Genomic DNA, 16,132 nt, shown 5'->3' with positions numbered 1-16,132 from the left:
TGGGAATCCTCACATTCTCTCTTTTTCTGCACCCCTAATTGGCGTTAGTAGACTCTTCTTGGTATATGTGAGTTAGTTTGAATGCAAATGGCTATAGCTGAAACGAAATCCATGACACTTAACCATAGATGCATCCAAACAGGAGATTTACCTTAATACTGCAATCAGAATACATTTAATACATATAGTTCAGAAGGCAAACCAGCAAGTTAGTGGTTAAGGCAGAGGAGTGTATTAATTAGGTAGCAGACAGCGTAGGCCGTACATCAAAGCAAATAGTGTAAATAACACAACCAATGGTAAGCAACAAATTGTTATCCATCCAAAGCCTTAAGGGTGTTGGTTTAGAGCTATAGTCCTAAACTGTGGTAGTTAATAAGTCATAAGCAACGCATGAAAAGCAAACACTGCTGAGAGTATACCTGAGGCTTGATAAATACCTGTATTGTTCTCAGAACCTCACAAGACATTAGCACTTGCACATAGTCACAAGTACGGACAGTTAGTGCATTGTGAACAGCGCATACCTATGCTAAACAATCCAAACCTCAATACTGACCAACCTACAGCCTATGTCTAGTCCAGCAGCATCAATTCCACAAAAATCTCACATGGAAATGCACAATTGAAAAAAAGCTAAGCTAGTTCACTCAGATGCAGCTATACTGCACAGCCTTTATAATGCATTTCATCCTTCTGGTTAGTTCATAAATTGATGACCATCAAAAGTGGCAAATGGTCTCAACTGAAGACCTTTTCATTTAAACCGTTTGAAACTCCTAGAAGGTTCCTTTAATGTTAAAATCTAAATTTCAGTCACCATGTTTTTTTCCTTCTTATGGACAATATTTCTGATGTGCAGTTCCTCTAATTTTGTCCCCCAATAAAGACATGATGATTCCAAGGGCCATCTCAGTAGTTAACAGGGACCATCTCTCTCTCTCTCTCTCTCTCTCTCTCTCCATCTAATCACTCCATCATAGTCCTCACATACTTTTAACCATTACTCTTTGAGATATCCCATCAACATCCCATTCTCTTAGTCTCTCAAAGACCTTTCTTGAGGACTAGAATTGTTGTGCAAGTATTTTTGACATCTGGAACCTGAAATTGATAGTTTTGGCATGGAACAAATAGAAAAGGTGGCACACTGAGAGGAACTTGGATCCCTTTTCAGGTCTTCTAAATCAAATGTATGATTAGTTATCCTGTCTTTGATTTTGGTTTAGCATATTGCTTTATTAATCTTGCCTATTGTACTATTTCAGTAGGCCACAAATTAGTCTGTAACATTCCAGTTAGTCAATACGCACACAAAATATAATAAAAGCAATTTGTTTAAAAAGCCCCCTGTGACTCCTTACTCTTCTTTTTGAGATTAGTCTTCTCATTTTTTAAAAATTGGCCTGACAATGTAACTCTAAATCATCTTTCTGCTAAACTGGCAACCCTTTTATGACTTCTTCTAAAAAAAAAATCAAATAACCAAAAAAACTTGCTGGTGGAGGAAGGTCAGTATTGGCGGCTTTATAGGCAATCATATGGGCTAAATGCCTGATTGAAAGCCACAAGGTAGCAAGATTAGATAACTGGCAGTAAGCGAGCTTAAAGGGACATAATACTCATATGCTAAATCACTTGAAACTGATGTAGTATAACTGTAAAAAGCTGACAGGAAAATATCACCTGAGCATCTCTATGTAAAAAAGGAAGATATTTTACCTCACAATCTCCTCAGCTCACCAGAGTAAGTTCTGTGTAAAAAGTTATACTCAACTGCTGCTCAGCTGCAGGTAAAAAAATAAATAAAAAAAAATGAAGAAATGAACAGCAGCCAATCAGCATCAACAGTGCTGAGGTCATGAACTCTTTTACTGTGATCTCATGAGATTTGACTTAACTCTCATGAGATTTCATTGTAAACTTCCTTAAGCTGAATAGGGAAATAAGATGAGAGTACACGTAAGCTCGCTCCTTCCGCTGTCCCGGGACAGATATACTGATTTGTTGCTTAGAAGTCCTTTACAATGGGATGTGGCTACTGAGGAACTTTTGAAGTAAAATATCTTTCTATTTTACATAGAGCTGTTCAGGTGATATTTTCTAGTCAGCTTTCTACAGCTATACTGCATCACTTTCAAGTGTTTAAACATTTGGGTATTATGGCCCTTTAATTAAGTGTTCACAGCAGTCTCCTCTTTTATTTAACCGTTGGGATATTTTTTAACAAGGAACAGGGGAGTTTCAGGACTTTGGACTGTTTTATGAGTACAATGACTTTGATTAATTAGTCCCTTTTCTCAAGTTCCAAAAATGTCATACTCTTAAAGAGACAGTCAGCACCAGAATTCTACTAAGAATACCAAGAGAACAAAGCAAAATTGGTGATAAAAGTAAATTGGAAAGTTGTTTAAAATTACATCATGCCCAATTTGAATCATGAAAGTTTATTTTGGACTTGACTGTCCCTTTAATGGCTATGTTTTTATTATCTATGTATGTATTTTCCGTTTTTTTTTTTTTTTTTTTTTTTTATTTATCCTAAGGAATGCATTAAAGAGACATGAAACACAAAAACATTTTTTTTCACTATTCAGATGCAGCAATCGTTTTTTTTCATTCTATTATCATATTTGCTTAGTTTTCTTGGTATCCTTTGTTGAAGGGCAAGCCAAGAGTAATATATGTGCAACCACCAATCAACAGCTAGCTGCCAGAAGTGCATTGCTGATCCTGAGCCTACCTAGGTATGCTTTTCAACAAAGGTTACCAAGAAAACAAAGCAAATTATAATAGAAGTAAATTGCAAAGTTGTTTAAATTGAATGTTTAATTTTGATTAGACTGTCCCTTTAAGTAGTAGGGGCCTGTCTGAAGAGAATGCAACTAAAACAATATTCAGAGGTGTTTTATGGCAAAACAGGTAAATTGTTGAGCTATAAAGAACATGTTTTGTCTTTAATAAAGAAAATATCTTTGTATAACTAATTCTATATCTCTTAGGACCTGCTAGGACCCCAGAGACTGGCAAAACATCTGCAGATGTAGGAGACAGGCAGGATCATTCTGCAGAACAAACACAACAGGTAAAAAGGTCTCATTTTTGTACAATCCACCTTTTTTTAGATTTTATTTGAAGTCTAAAATTTGATGGCAGATATGAACCACTTTGTAGATGTAGCCCACAAAAAAGCGGAGTGCAGTAGTTTTAAATATTAATTGTATTAGAATTATTGGTGCAGACCATAAAGCTGTGTTATATTTGATGTAAAAAAAATAAGCATAAGTAATTCAGTGCTTCTTTTAATTAAACAGAATATCACATGTTCATGTAATTTATGTTAAGGGACACCAGTACAAATTAACTGCATTCAAGTGCTGATGTGTTTGCGCATGTGCAGAAACTCTCCTTCAGATACCTGCAGTGAAACCTAGGTTCCAAAATTGCAGCACCATAATTAGAGGGAGGTGCAGGAATTGTATTTACTGTTAAATATCCCTTTATGCATAATTCATCCTTTTATAAAACTATGAATGGACTCTAAAATATTATCTTAACATAAGAGTTTTTGAGACTGACAATAAATTCTGGACAGACACACCGTTGTTGTTTTTTTAAATAGAAATAACTCTTCAATTGCTAAAAACGTATTTTAGCAGAGTTTATTTTATAGAAATATTGAATGTGGCGGCGCGGTATCACCTCAGGGGATGCAAGCTGCTCTTTTCATCTGTGAAACCTGCCTTCTTTCACCTCCAAGATAAAAAAGCTCACAATAGTGTAGCACGTTTCAAATGGAATGGTAAGCGCACAAACAGGTCATACTCACAAGATTTCAGTTTTAAATCAGCCTTTTATTAAAACCATCACAAGGGTATCTTCAGATGCAACTTCAGATTTTATTAAAATATTGCTCAACATGTTTCGACAAAACAAGCCTTTCTTAAGAGCATAAAATCAATATATGTCAAAGCAAGTTGGAGTTATTTTATAGGCATTGCTAAATACATTAAAAACTAGGTAAATCAGAAGATGTATAATTCTCATTTTAGTTGAACACACCACTGGCTGTTGATCAGACTCCTCAGATTAATCAGTTGCTAGACATGGAGTGGAAGTTTGGAGGTAAAACATTTTTTCTAACAGACATTTTTTTTATATCTCGTTCTCTTGCTTCCAGTTTTGTGATGATTTGTTTGTTTCACAGTTACAGCAGCAAGCAGTGAACTGGAAAAAGCAGGAAGCATCTTTTTACAAGTAGGTCCTAACCACACACAGTATGTTTCATCCTTTTCTATCTCCTCCCAAACTGTTTCTAGTGCTTTGAGCTGATACCAACATTTTATCATTTAATTATAATGAATTTAGCATCCTGGAATTATTATTTTTTATTCCTTAAATGTTCTACCTTTTCAGCTAGGCTTGAAGTGCAGATATCTTGTCCAGTTTATATAATTTTAATACATTTTATTTCAGATGAAGATGGTAATCAAAAAAGATCACCGTCCAGAGACCGTATATGTGGGTGAGTTTGAAAATGTTTAAAATATATTTTAAATCTTTGGCTGTTCTGCATCATATCATTTAAATCCCTATAGTCTATTTTATGCACTTAAAGGGACAGTCTACACGAACATTGTTATTGTTTAAAAAGATAGATAACGCCTTTACTACCCATTAATATACTTTATAACATTTAAACCTCTAAATTTCTGCCTGAGGCTAAAGGCTCTTTAGCTCTTTAGACAGCCTCTTAATCACATGTTTTTGTATTAGCTTTTCACAACAAGGTAGTGCTAGTTCATGTGGGCCATATAGATAACAATGTGTTCACGCCTGAGAAGTTATTTAAGAGTTAGCACAACACAATACTAAATGCAAGATAATAAATAGTCAGTCATGTGATTGGGGCTGTCAGAAGATGCTTAGCTACAAGGTAATCACAGAGGTAAAAAGTACATTAATATAACAGTGTTGGTTATGCAAAACTGGGGAATGGGTAATAAAGGGATTATCTATCTTTTAAAACAATAACAATTCTATTGTAGACTGTCCCTTTAAAGGGACATTCCAGCCAAAATGGGAATCCACATGGATACATTTCAGTTTTGAATAGAAGAATTTTTGTCATATACATGTATTATCACAAATGCTTCTAATAAAAGCTATAGCGGTTTCAAATGTGTATTTAAGTATGCTCTGTGCACCAGCATTTTAACACAGCACCTGCCCAGAGAGCCTAAGGTGCTTGTATCATCCGGTAATGACTCAATTTGTTAATTGCAGACATGATACGAGCCCCACTGGCGCTCTGAGCTGTAGCAATATTTACAATGTAAGTGCACTGACAATATCTAGCTATGCTTCACAGGCATGTGCAGAGAAAAATGTAAACACTAAAACAGTGATAACTTTTAATAGAAGCAATTTTGCCAATACATTTATACTGCAAATATGTTTCTATTCAAAGGTGTAATTCATCTATCTGCATTTAAATTTTGACTAGAATGTCCCTTTTAACTTTATCATGTTAAAATATTCTTTACTGAGTGCTTTTATTTGCTACCTATTTGCAATTGTGATTTGATGGTGTCAGTATCCATGTAAAGCATACGCTGTCTGCATTTATCATTACACAAGCAGTTCTTGTGAACTGCTTGTGCAATGCCGCCCCCTGCAGATTCGCGGCCAATTGGCCGCTAGCAGGGGGTGTCAATCAGATCGTATAGGATCGGGCGGATTGAAGACCACAGCCTCAGAGGCAGCAGGCAAGTTATGGAACAGCGATCTTTTGAAAAACAGGGGAAACAGGGGCATCAAGCTACGTTCGGAGCTTGATAATTCGGCCCCTATAAATCTAAGTTTATCATATAGAGTTTGTGCTACACGGTAAGTAAGGTTTAAAAAAAATTAAAAGTTATAACACATTTCCAGGGAAGTATCTGTTTTATAGAGAATACTACAGTATAGAATCATTTAGTATAGGTGGTGGTTTCAAAGGACAAAATTAACTATTTCAAATGATACAATAAAGGTAAATTAGTTATTTGTTAACAAATTAATACACTGCAGCAGGTAAAATTGATCACTGGCAACACATAAAACCAGCGATACAGAATTTCTTTCCTAAGATACGGTGAGTCCACGGAATCATCAATTACTGTTGGGGAATACCACTCCTGTAAGCAGACAGAGAGAGCGCCCTAGACACTGAAGGACCCAGCTGACACTAAAATATCCCCTCCAGGATAAATAAATAAATAAATAGAATAAAGGTAATGTAAAAGAGAAGTGTCAGCACTAATCAGCTAGGGTAAAGGTGGAAAATGTGTATACATTGATTGTAGCGTGTGGAGATAAACAACTGATTACTATGTGTTCAATATAACAAATTAAACTGTTTCTTCTAAAAAATATACCGAGACAGAATAGTTATATTAAGAGAAATACTAGTGTGAAAGGGCTGGTATATATGCAATAATTATGCAACAATAAGTGAGCGATAGATATCTATAAGGCACAGCAATATACAAATAAACAGAGGATAGTATACAATATAAGACAATTTATTAAAACACATATAAAAGAGGAGACGTCTCCCCAGACAAGCATGATAATGGTAGCCAATAGGCTAACTGATAATTTGGGAAAGATGAATCGAAAAAATGTTAAAAGGATAAAATATACCTCAATGAGAGGAAGTGAATAAAAAGTACCTTTTATGAATAGGAAAATAGTGGCAACAGCACTCGTAGTATGACAGTTTATTGATATGGCATAATGCAGTCTAACTGTATTTTGTGAGGGGAGTCTCATACTGAAAGTCCCTGTCACATAAGCGCATGGCAGTGCTTTGTTATTTGTCACTGGCTCTGTTAGACATCTGAGACGATCACTGTTTCAGCTATGCGGACCTGAAAGGGATTAGTACAAATGAGAAAATGTCTGTTCTTAGTTAACGAAGACACAGAGTTCCAGGTCTGACAGTATTCCAATTCAGACAGCGGAATTATTTTAACAATTTTTGAAGGCCGACTATGACAAGCGGGCTGAAAAAGTAACGTAAAGGTCAGAAAGTTGAGCGGTTGTGTCTTCTACTTTGGCTTATGGTGAACCATGCTATATGTTACTTAGATTTTCAGGCGCCATTTTAGCTCCGACTTTCTTCATGAAACTAGATCGGAGTGGCACAATTTTCAGCAGCTTGCTGGTTACTGGTCACATGTCACCGCTTTTTATCCATATAAGTAATGGAGCTGTGTTTTATGGCTGTTGCCCCTTAATTCCGTGACCGAGTGTTTGTTTATTCAGTGTGCAAGTCAGTCTCAAGCCTCATAGACACTATTGTTGTTTTAAAGCATTTCTTTTCTGAAAGTAACAGTACTTATTTTAATGGGGGCCCTTGAAGTGACAGCATAAGAGCCACTTATTATTCTGCATAGTTAAGTCACTATTTAAATTTTAGGGGTTCTTTTTATTCACTGAGCTAAAGCTCTGCTCCTAGACACATAAGTTTGCTCTGCCTTAATTTGTTAAAGTTCCACTGCCGGTAGCTTAGTGGACATACTTCCTCCTTGATTTAAAAAATATTTAAGGAGGATTTTCTAGTTTTTATTTAAGGAATGTACCTTGTGTCTCTCAGGATGATGCTGTTCAGGCAATGCCGCAGCTTTCTCCTTATGCGTCCCAAGCCTTTATGGCGTCACATGTAGTGCCCTGCGGTTCCTCGTTATCTCCTGGAGGAGTGTTTTTGCCTGCAGAATTTGCAGCTCAGGTATTCTCTGCGGTATCTGCGGCTCTATCTGATTTTCCTTAACTACAGAGAAAATGCAAGAGGACATTTTAAGTTCAGATAGTAAGGTTTCTGCTACACTTTTCACTACGCAGGTGATTCTCTCTCTCCTAGGTAGGTGAGAAAGATTTGTAGGTAGTTTCTGAGAGTAAAATCTCAGATTTGGACAGTATAATTCCTTCATCTGATGCTGAAGTCATCTCCTTCAGATTTATGTTTGCACACCTTGTGTACTGTTTAAGGAGGTTTTAGCTATTTAGACGACATCGATATCCCTGTCGTTGTCAACCTTTGGAAGTTTTGTAAACTTGTTCATTTCTATGATGTTCCTTCCTTTGCGGAATTTTCACAAGTGTAGGAGAAGCTAGGGATACCTGTCTCCCGTACTTTAATGGATTTTCCTTTTGTTGACCCTATTAAATGCACGGTGCCTCAGTAGAAGGGAGCTTTTCTACTATGGCTCAGAGAATTTTGATCCCAATGGACTCCATAGTATGGAGGGTAGTTGATCCTTTACGGATCCATGGATAGAAGCTGGAGGTTTGATTGTTCATTTAGAGCAATGTCTTGTCTTATTAAATTTGCTGTACTAGCTGCCTGGCATTGTGGCTGAATTATCGGTGAGCTGAGAAGCCTATCTGTGGTTTAGTGGTACAACCTAGGCTTTGTAGTTCTGCAGTTGTAGGTTTAATACTTTGTTTCCTTCAATTCCACTCTCCGGGCGTCTCCTTTTTTAGGATGAGACCTTGTTTGGACTTGGTCTAGCAGTATTATCCTCTGACTTTAAGGGTACAAAAGAGTTTTCCTACCTCACGTCAAGAGAGTAAGACTAAAAGAAAGTTTCTTTTTTCCTCTTTCTGCAGGGTCAGTCATGCCTTTTGGAGTCCAATCTAAGATTTCCTACCAGGGACAGATTTCTCTTCTAGAGTATCTGCAATCCAGGTATGATGAGAGGCATTCCTTGAACGGGGTTCATGATCTTCCTCTCTGGGAGTGATAGTTCCTGTCCCAGTTTGGGAATGGGATCTAGGTAATTACCTCAAGTAACTCAGATTCTGACCTTCAAAGTAGTATACTTTATCCTTTGTTTTAAGGGGCCTGTTCATATCGAAGGTTTTATTATTCCCTTGATTTGGGAACTTCTCAAATTTCTGAGTTTTCTGCATCCTTGACAGACTTTTAGGTCTTGGGGTATTGCAAGGGTGTTTTTCTGGACAATATATGGTTCAGGTGTCATCCTTCGAGCAATCTCTCTTTCAAGAGATCTTGTTCAATATACTTGCCCATGGATGGGAAATTTAATCTGGAGAAGAGTTCCCTTGTTCCATCTACAAGGGTGATTATTTGGGGACCTTAATAGATTCTCTGTCTAGGAGAAGATTTTTTAACAGAGGTCAGATAATCAAGGATTTATTCCTTTTCCTTTCTCTGCAGTTTTCTGTCCGGTCAACAGCAAGGCTCTTGTGGTCCGGTAAATAGCCATTTTGCAACCAGAAGGTTGGGAGTTTGGATCTAACTGCAGTTGATTTTTCCTGCACTTTTCAGTAACTCTATGTATGGAGGGAATTGGTCTGATTTTTAACCATGGACATCCTTCCTTTTACTGTGTTCTTTAAAATGTTTCAGGAGCATCTGTCTCAGGGCGCGTGCTTCTAGAGACTTTCCTGGGTGATGTGTCCACGGACGCCTACCTGCTGGGCTGGGAAGCAGTCTGGGTCTTGTTTAAGGCACAGGGATTATGGACTCGGAAGTGTCTGCTCTCCTCTTAAATATCTTAAAGTTGAGAGCAATTTTCAATGCTCTGATGGCTTGGCTTCAGCTGTCCTTAGCTTTCAGGCTTTTATTCTTGTTTCTTCCGTTTGCTCTCCTTCCACAAGTCATTGCTCGTATCAAACAGGAGAGAGCGTTGGTAATTCTAATAGTCCCTGACTCCCTGCATGGCCTCGCAGGATCTGGTATGCAGACCTAGTAGAGATGTCATCTCTTCCACATTGGAGACTGCCTCTGAGGAAGGACCTTCTGATTCAGTGTCCCTTCTTTCATCCAAACTTTGTTTCTCTGATGCTGCCTACTTGGATATTGAACGCTTAGTTCTATTGAGACCACGATTCAGGCTTGCAAGCCTGTTATGAGAAAGATTTACCATGAGACTTGGCGTAAATATCTTTATTGGTGTGAATCCAAGGGCTACTCTTGAAGTAGGGTCAGGATTCTTAGAATTTTGTCCTTTCTACAAGAAGGTCTGGAGAAAGGTTTTGTCAGTCAGATTTCTGCATTATCTTTTTTGCTGCATAAGCGTCTGGCGGACATGCCAGATATGCAATCTTTTTGTCAGACCTTGGTCAGTATCAGGTCTGTGTTTTAATTTGTTGCTCCTCCTGGGAGCCTTAGCTTTGATCTTAAAGTTTTGCAGCAAGCTCTGTTTGAGACATTGCATTCCATAGATATTAAGTTATTATCATGGAAGGTTTTGCTTCTTATTGCTTTCTCTTCTGCTCGGAGAGTGTCGGAGTTTATGGCAGTGTGATTCGCCATATCTTATCTTTCATGCCGATGAGGCGGTTCTTCGTACTAAGTTAGGTTTCTTCCTAAAGTGGTTTCGGACAGAATTTTAATCAGGAAATTGTTGTTCCTTCTCTTTTTCATAGTTCTTCTTTTCTTAAGAATGTTTTTTGCACAACTTAGAGGTTGTGCATGCTTTCAAATTTTATTTAAAGGTGACTAAGGATTTCCGCCAGTCTTCTGCCCTGTTTGTTTGTTTCTCTGGGAAACGTAAAGGTTAGAAAGCTTCTGCTACTTCTCTTTCTCTCTGGTTGAGCAGTATAATTGGTTTTGTTTATGAGACTGCTGGGCAACAATCTCCTGAGAGAATTACAGCTCATTCCACTAAGGCTGTCTCTTTTTCTTGGGTCTTCAAAAATGAAGCTTCAATGCAGTGTTAATTTTGACGGCAAATTCGATTTAGTCTTAGTTTTAGTCTTTTGACTAAAATGCCATTTTAGTTTGTCGTATTTTAGTCATCTGAATTGTTTTAGTTTTAGTTTTAGTCTAGTTGTAGTGGACTGAATCTCCAGTAGATTTTAGTCGACTAAAATCTAATGGGTTTAGTTAAAGTGTAATGCATTATTTAAGCATTTCTCTATAATTTGCAAACTGATTATATACTCCAGGAGTAAACATAACACCTGTTATTATTTATGGTATTAAGGTTTAAACATGCAATACAGACACAGATTTAGCCGTTGTGATATATAACATCTTTATTAAACTGAAAATTCAATAAAACCAAGTTTCATAAACAAACACAAGTGCAACTTTAAAATATATAAAAAAACAACAAAAAAAACTGTATTGGCTGTATTGCACATATTACCCAATATAAAAAATGTAACAGTTCTCTGTTAATAATTAAAGTATCAAGTAACTCAACACAGCAAAAAGTTTCTGCAGCTAGCACAGGCACAGCATAACTTAAACCCATACTCGTGGGTTATGCTTGTTTCTATAGGAAGAATCAATTGATTGTTCACAGATTCGAAAAATTTTCGGCAACGATATTAGCACTGCTCTAGAACTTCCAAACTCATTATTTATCTTAAAATTGAATAAAATTAAGTTTAATACATTTTACAAAAGAGCAGTAATTTAGATATGGATTGATTATAACACCTTGCATAATATGTTTTTTGTCAGCAAATTTTGATTTAGTTTTAGTCATAGTCTTTTGACTAAAATGCCATTTTAGTTTTAGTCGTATTTTAGTCATCAGAATTTCTTTAGTTTTATACTCGTTTTAGTGGACGGAATTAACACTGCTTCATTGGAACGGTTTTGCAAGGCTGCAACTTGATCTTTTCTGCATGCCCTGTCCAAATTTTACAAATTTGATACTTTTGCCTCAGCCGAGGTTCTTTTGGGAGAAAGGTTCTTCAAGTGATGGTGCCTTCTGTTTAGGTTACCTGTCTTGTCCCTCCCTCATCATCAGTGTCCTCTAGCTTGGTAATTGATGATTCCGTAGACTCACTGTTTCTTAGGAAAGAAAACAAAAATGTATGCTTACATGATAAATTTATTTCTGGATACGGTGAGTCCACAGCCCACCGTTTCTTTTAAGACAGTTATTTTTAACGTTAACCTCAGGCACCTCTACACCTTGTGTTGTTTCCTTTTTCTCCATTTTCCTTCGGTCAAATGACTGGTGATTGTGGGAAGGGAAGTGACATTTAACAGCTTTACTGTGGTGCTCTTTGCCTCCTCCTGCTGGCCAGGAGTGGTATTCCCCAACAGTAATTGATGATTCCGTGGACTCACTGTATCCGGAAAGAAATACATTTATTAGGGAAGCATAAATTTTGTTTTTGCAGAGCTACACAAATGAATGATAACAATTCAAGGGGAGAAAATGTACAGTACACTGTCCCTTTTTAATGTCTGACCCCTTTCACAGTCATATTTTTGTTTTAGAACTAGAAGTGTAAATGATGTTGGTCCTTTTTGAATTATACTATTCATATGGGCAAAGTTATTTATTTATTTAATTATTTGTTATTTCTTCACAGAGTTAACTCTGCCACAGTTCTACAATTTTCTACATGAGATGGAACGTGCTAAAAGCAGTCTGGAATACTTTACATGAAAAACATCAGTGCACACACACTGAAAACCCTGTGTGCCTATAATATTTAGAAACACTTTATTTCAAATCCCCTTTATACCAGGAATAATACGTTATCTTGGTAAATTCTTATACTATAAGGTTTTGTAGAAATCAAATCATATATTTTTTACTTATATGGCCCTCAAAATACAATGACGTTGGTGAAAAAATCCATTAAAAACAAGTGAAGGTTTTTCTTTTTTGTTTTTTTTTAGAAATGTATTTGCAAAATATGAAAGATTTGTAAATTTCTCAAATGTTAAAAATCTTTAAAATAAAACAGATGTTAAGGTTTATACTCTTTAAACTGTTCTTTTATTAATTCATGAGGGAATATAACTGTTATCCATAACATGGGGCAGAAATACAAAACTGTGTAATATACTTTTTTTTTTTTTTTTTTATTAATTTTTATTGAGGTTCCAAGCACGGCATACATATATATAATAGCAGTTAAGTCAATACAGAAGTTTGTTTCAATGCAGAAAAACCACTATACATTATATAAAATACATATAGCACATGAGAGTATTGAAAAACTGTGAAAATAAAACATAAAGCTTGCCAACAAAACTACCTGTCTTCTAACTAAAACGAGAGGCCACTTTTGGGCCTTACAGAACTATGGGGGAGAAGATAATTTGCAGAAGACATTTATGATTAAAATGAGACCACTCTTGGGTCTCGACATAAACCTCAGTTTTCTTGTTTTGTGACCTATGAATCTGTTATGATATATATCTCCTATGACGATAGTAGGTCTCAATAATAGGTCTTTGAACTAAGTTATAACAGCAAGATTCTATGGGGGTAGATAAACTAGGAGAATATATATTCTTGGGCTTAGAAGAGTATCACATACCATGTTGTATGAAAGAATAAACCATATATTTCAAGCATCATGGGACCTAACGCAGCACACCACTAACTCTTATTCCAGGTTAAACTAAATATACTGTGAAAGCAAGGCGTTTAAAAGTAACTGACATAATAGTAATACAGGTGTAGGGACCAAGATAAATCTAAATAGAGACAAGGGGTGAATATTCTGAGCCCATTTACATCATCAAAAATCTCCTCTTTTATGACAGGTCTTTGAATATTTCCAGACTGCAGAATAAGATATTGCCCTCTGTATGACCTATAGCAGGGTAGCGTGATGGGATGGTTCTATATAGTGAATTAGAGGAAAAAATGACTAGTTCCAAGCAAGCATAATTGCACATAGGTTTTCCCATACCCATAGATAGTGTATAAAAACAGGTGAAGCTATAACCGTTATAGGGCACATTTTAACCCAATCATATCACATATACAAACACAATCAATTATACAACCTGTTTCACCAACATAAATACATTATGTAAATAAATAGAACACATATGTGTCAGGTATAATAACGAAAAATGAGCTGGGTATGTACAAAGTATGTAGTCATGTCCCGAACTTGTTTGTCCTGTATGAATACCAGCTTTCACACTACACTCATGGTAAACGCTTATATTATGTAAGAGCAAGAGTTAAAAAAAAAAAGACAAAACAGTAAACTCTGAAACTTTGAGAGTCTTGTAACTAGGTGGAAGCACCGTAATACTTGCCGTTTGAAAAGTTCAATGGTTTTACCCTCCGTTATATGTTCAGCAGGTTTAAACCTATTCCCGGTTCGTAGTGTTACTCAGTCACACAGAGAAAAAGAAAGGCAACCTCGGGTGGCAACCAGGCTTTTACGGAGGGGCTTCTCTTTTTTCTTCTCCCTTCAACCGGTTCCTGAAAGCTGCAGATGTTGCGCGGATCCGTGTGCTCGCTGCCCTAACAAAAAAAGTTTTCCGTGATACTGGGTAGTTGCAGAGGGAGCTAAGCACGGATAGGCTTGCCAAGGTGTCCTTTTCGATTAGCCTATGGCAGAACGTATTGGGAGTATAGTACCTCCGATATCCTGAGCGCAGAAAGTGTTCTTGATCGCTCTCCATAAGCCTCTATGCGCATATCTCCAGAGACCTATCCAGCCCCCACAATGGCCTCTTTGAAACAAAGTCTGCTGACCGAACACAGCCAACTTGTCTCCGTGTCTGTTCTGGGTCTTCAGCTTGGGGGATGTCCTCCAGTTAGAGCTCGTGCTGACTCCATAGATAGTTAGCCAATATCGCTTAGTACCGTATGCGACCTGGCGAGGCCCTCTAGTTGCTACTGGCAGAGGCTTCTGAGGTGGCGGAGCGGCGCCATTTTGCTCAGATATAGTCCCCACAGGTGCTGCTTTTTTCTCTACGGATAACTCTTTGTAAGGTTTAGGATCACCTCCCTTTGTGGGACGAGGCTGCTGGACCCAGTAGGTGTTGGTAATCAGTGGGGATTTTTGTCGTACAAGAATTTCTCCTAATTCAGAGGCATATGCCACCTCACTTGTCAAGGAGACGGGGCCTGCCTCCGGCCCAGCTGTGAGTAGGCAGCGTGCGGCAGTTACCACCGGGGTTTCAAAGATGGTCGCCGATCCATTGCTTATAGAGGGTCCATTATCTTGTTTTGTACTGGTTGGGTTCAGATGTAAACAGTGCTTTGGGGGCTCAGGTTCCTTTGCTCGTTCTAAATCCACTGAGTCAGGCTTAGTATCAGCATTATTTCCGTCATATGCCCAAGCTGCTGCCATCTTCTCTGTAAGCTTTAGAAAGTGCTCGTTTAAGATATTCCGTATCTCATCTATTAGTATAGCTGCATCAGGCTCCATACTGTTGTAGTTGTCAGTGTCCACGCACTGCATACCCGGCTTACAAAGTACCGGGGGGGGGGGGGGGTGTTGAGGACCTCTCACTCTAGTGGCTGCCTTAGGCCTCAACTCTCCGGATCAGTTGTCAAGGGTGATAGTCCCAATTTTGTTATATCATTCAAATCAGCTAGATAAGCAGAGCTTAGTCAGCAGGGAAAGGTAGATGGATGATCCTTATAGACATCAATAACAGGCAAATTATTAATGCTTCACTCAGAGCAACTGATATTGCGACCATTCAAGGTGCTGCCCAGAGACACTCCCAATATACTTTTTTTTTAACAAAAAAGTACACTATTAAGAAAGTGACAATATTTTGTAAAATGGAAGGTGAACAATGTTATTCTGTAACAGGCGTGTACCACCTACAGCCCTCAGGCCAGAACATGGACCTCAGACTTTGACTAGGTTAGCCAAGACACAATGGGTGCTGCACCACCTCCTCCTTTTTAAATATTATTGGCACTGCCTGCTCCATCTTGTTGGGCTGCCATATGACAGGGTAGCCAAACAAAACCCTCCAACCTAAAATCGCTAACCCTATATGTGTGAAGCTGTCCCATTAAGCAATAAACCGTTAGATCATCAAAGCAGTCAAGAAAGATAGCAGCTTCAGGTAAGAATGTAGAGGAATCTCATGTTAATGCCATGAAGATGCTGCAGAGGCTTTCATTTAATTCAAAGTATGGCATATAACTTTCAGAAATTAGTTTGCTTGGGCTTTCATTTGATTTGTGGTCTTTAGCTCCTTTAGTATGGTTGCTGGGTTTTGCATCTGAGCATCACAAAGTAGTAGCTGCTGATGATTACTTTAGTGTCTCTGATTAGGGGTATGTGTGGGCATCTGGCTGCTTTACTGGTGTATAGGTGGTCTGTTTAGGTATTCAAGAAAATTAAAGGTGGCGCAATATTCACAGAACAC

The 16,132-nt window shown here is 37.6% G+C and overlaps 1 protein-coding gene across 2 annotated transcripts in view; it reads left to right on the top strand.

Annotated features, from left to right (window-relative positions):
- LOC128638226 (microtubule-associated protein RP/EB family member 1) overlaps positions 1 to 12,745 on the top strand; it is a 50,295-nt gene extending 37,550 nt beyond the window's left edge. For both annotated transcript variants that reach the window (XM_053690075.1, XM_053690074.1), the window contains exons 5-9: positions 3,003 to 3,085; positions 4,053 to 4,125; positions 4,208 to 4,257; positions 4,477 to 4,525; positions 12,352 to 12,745. In XM_053690075.1, the coding sequence (XP_053546050.1) occupies positions 3,003 to 3,085; positions 4,053 to 4,125; positions 4,208 to 4,257; positions 4,477 to 4,525; positions 12,352 to 12,428 (332 nt within the window). In that variant the 3' untranslated portion in view covers positions 12,429 to 12,745. The remainder of the gene's footprint in view (positions 1 to 3,002; positions 3,086 to 4,052; positions 4,126 to 4,207; positions 4,258 to 4,476; positions 4,526 to 12,351) is intronic.
- The last annotated feature ends 3,387 nt before the right edge of the window (positions 12,746 to 16,132 follow it).

Source organism: Bombina bombina, chromosome 8, assembly GCF_027579735.1.
Source record: "Bombina bombina isolate aBomBom1 chromosome 8, aBomBom1.pri, whole genome shotgun sequence".
Lineage (NCBI taxonomy): Eukaryota > Metazoa > Chordata > Amphibia > Anura > Bombinatoridae > Bombina > Bombina bombina.
Note: the sequence above shows the minus strand (reverse complement) of the source record. Positions and strands in the feature narration are given on the sequence as shown.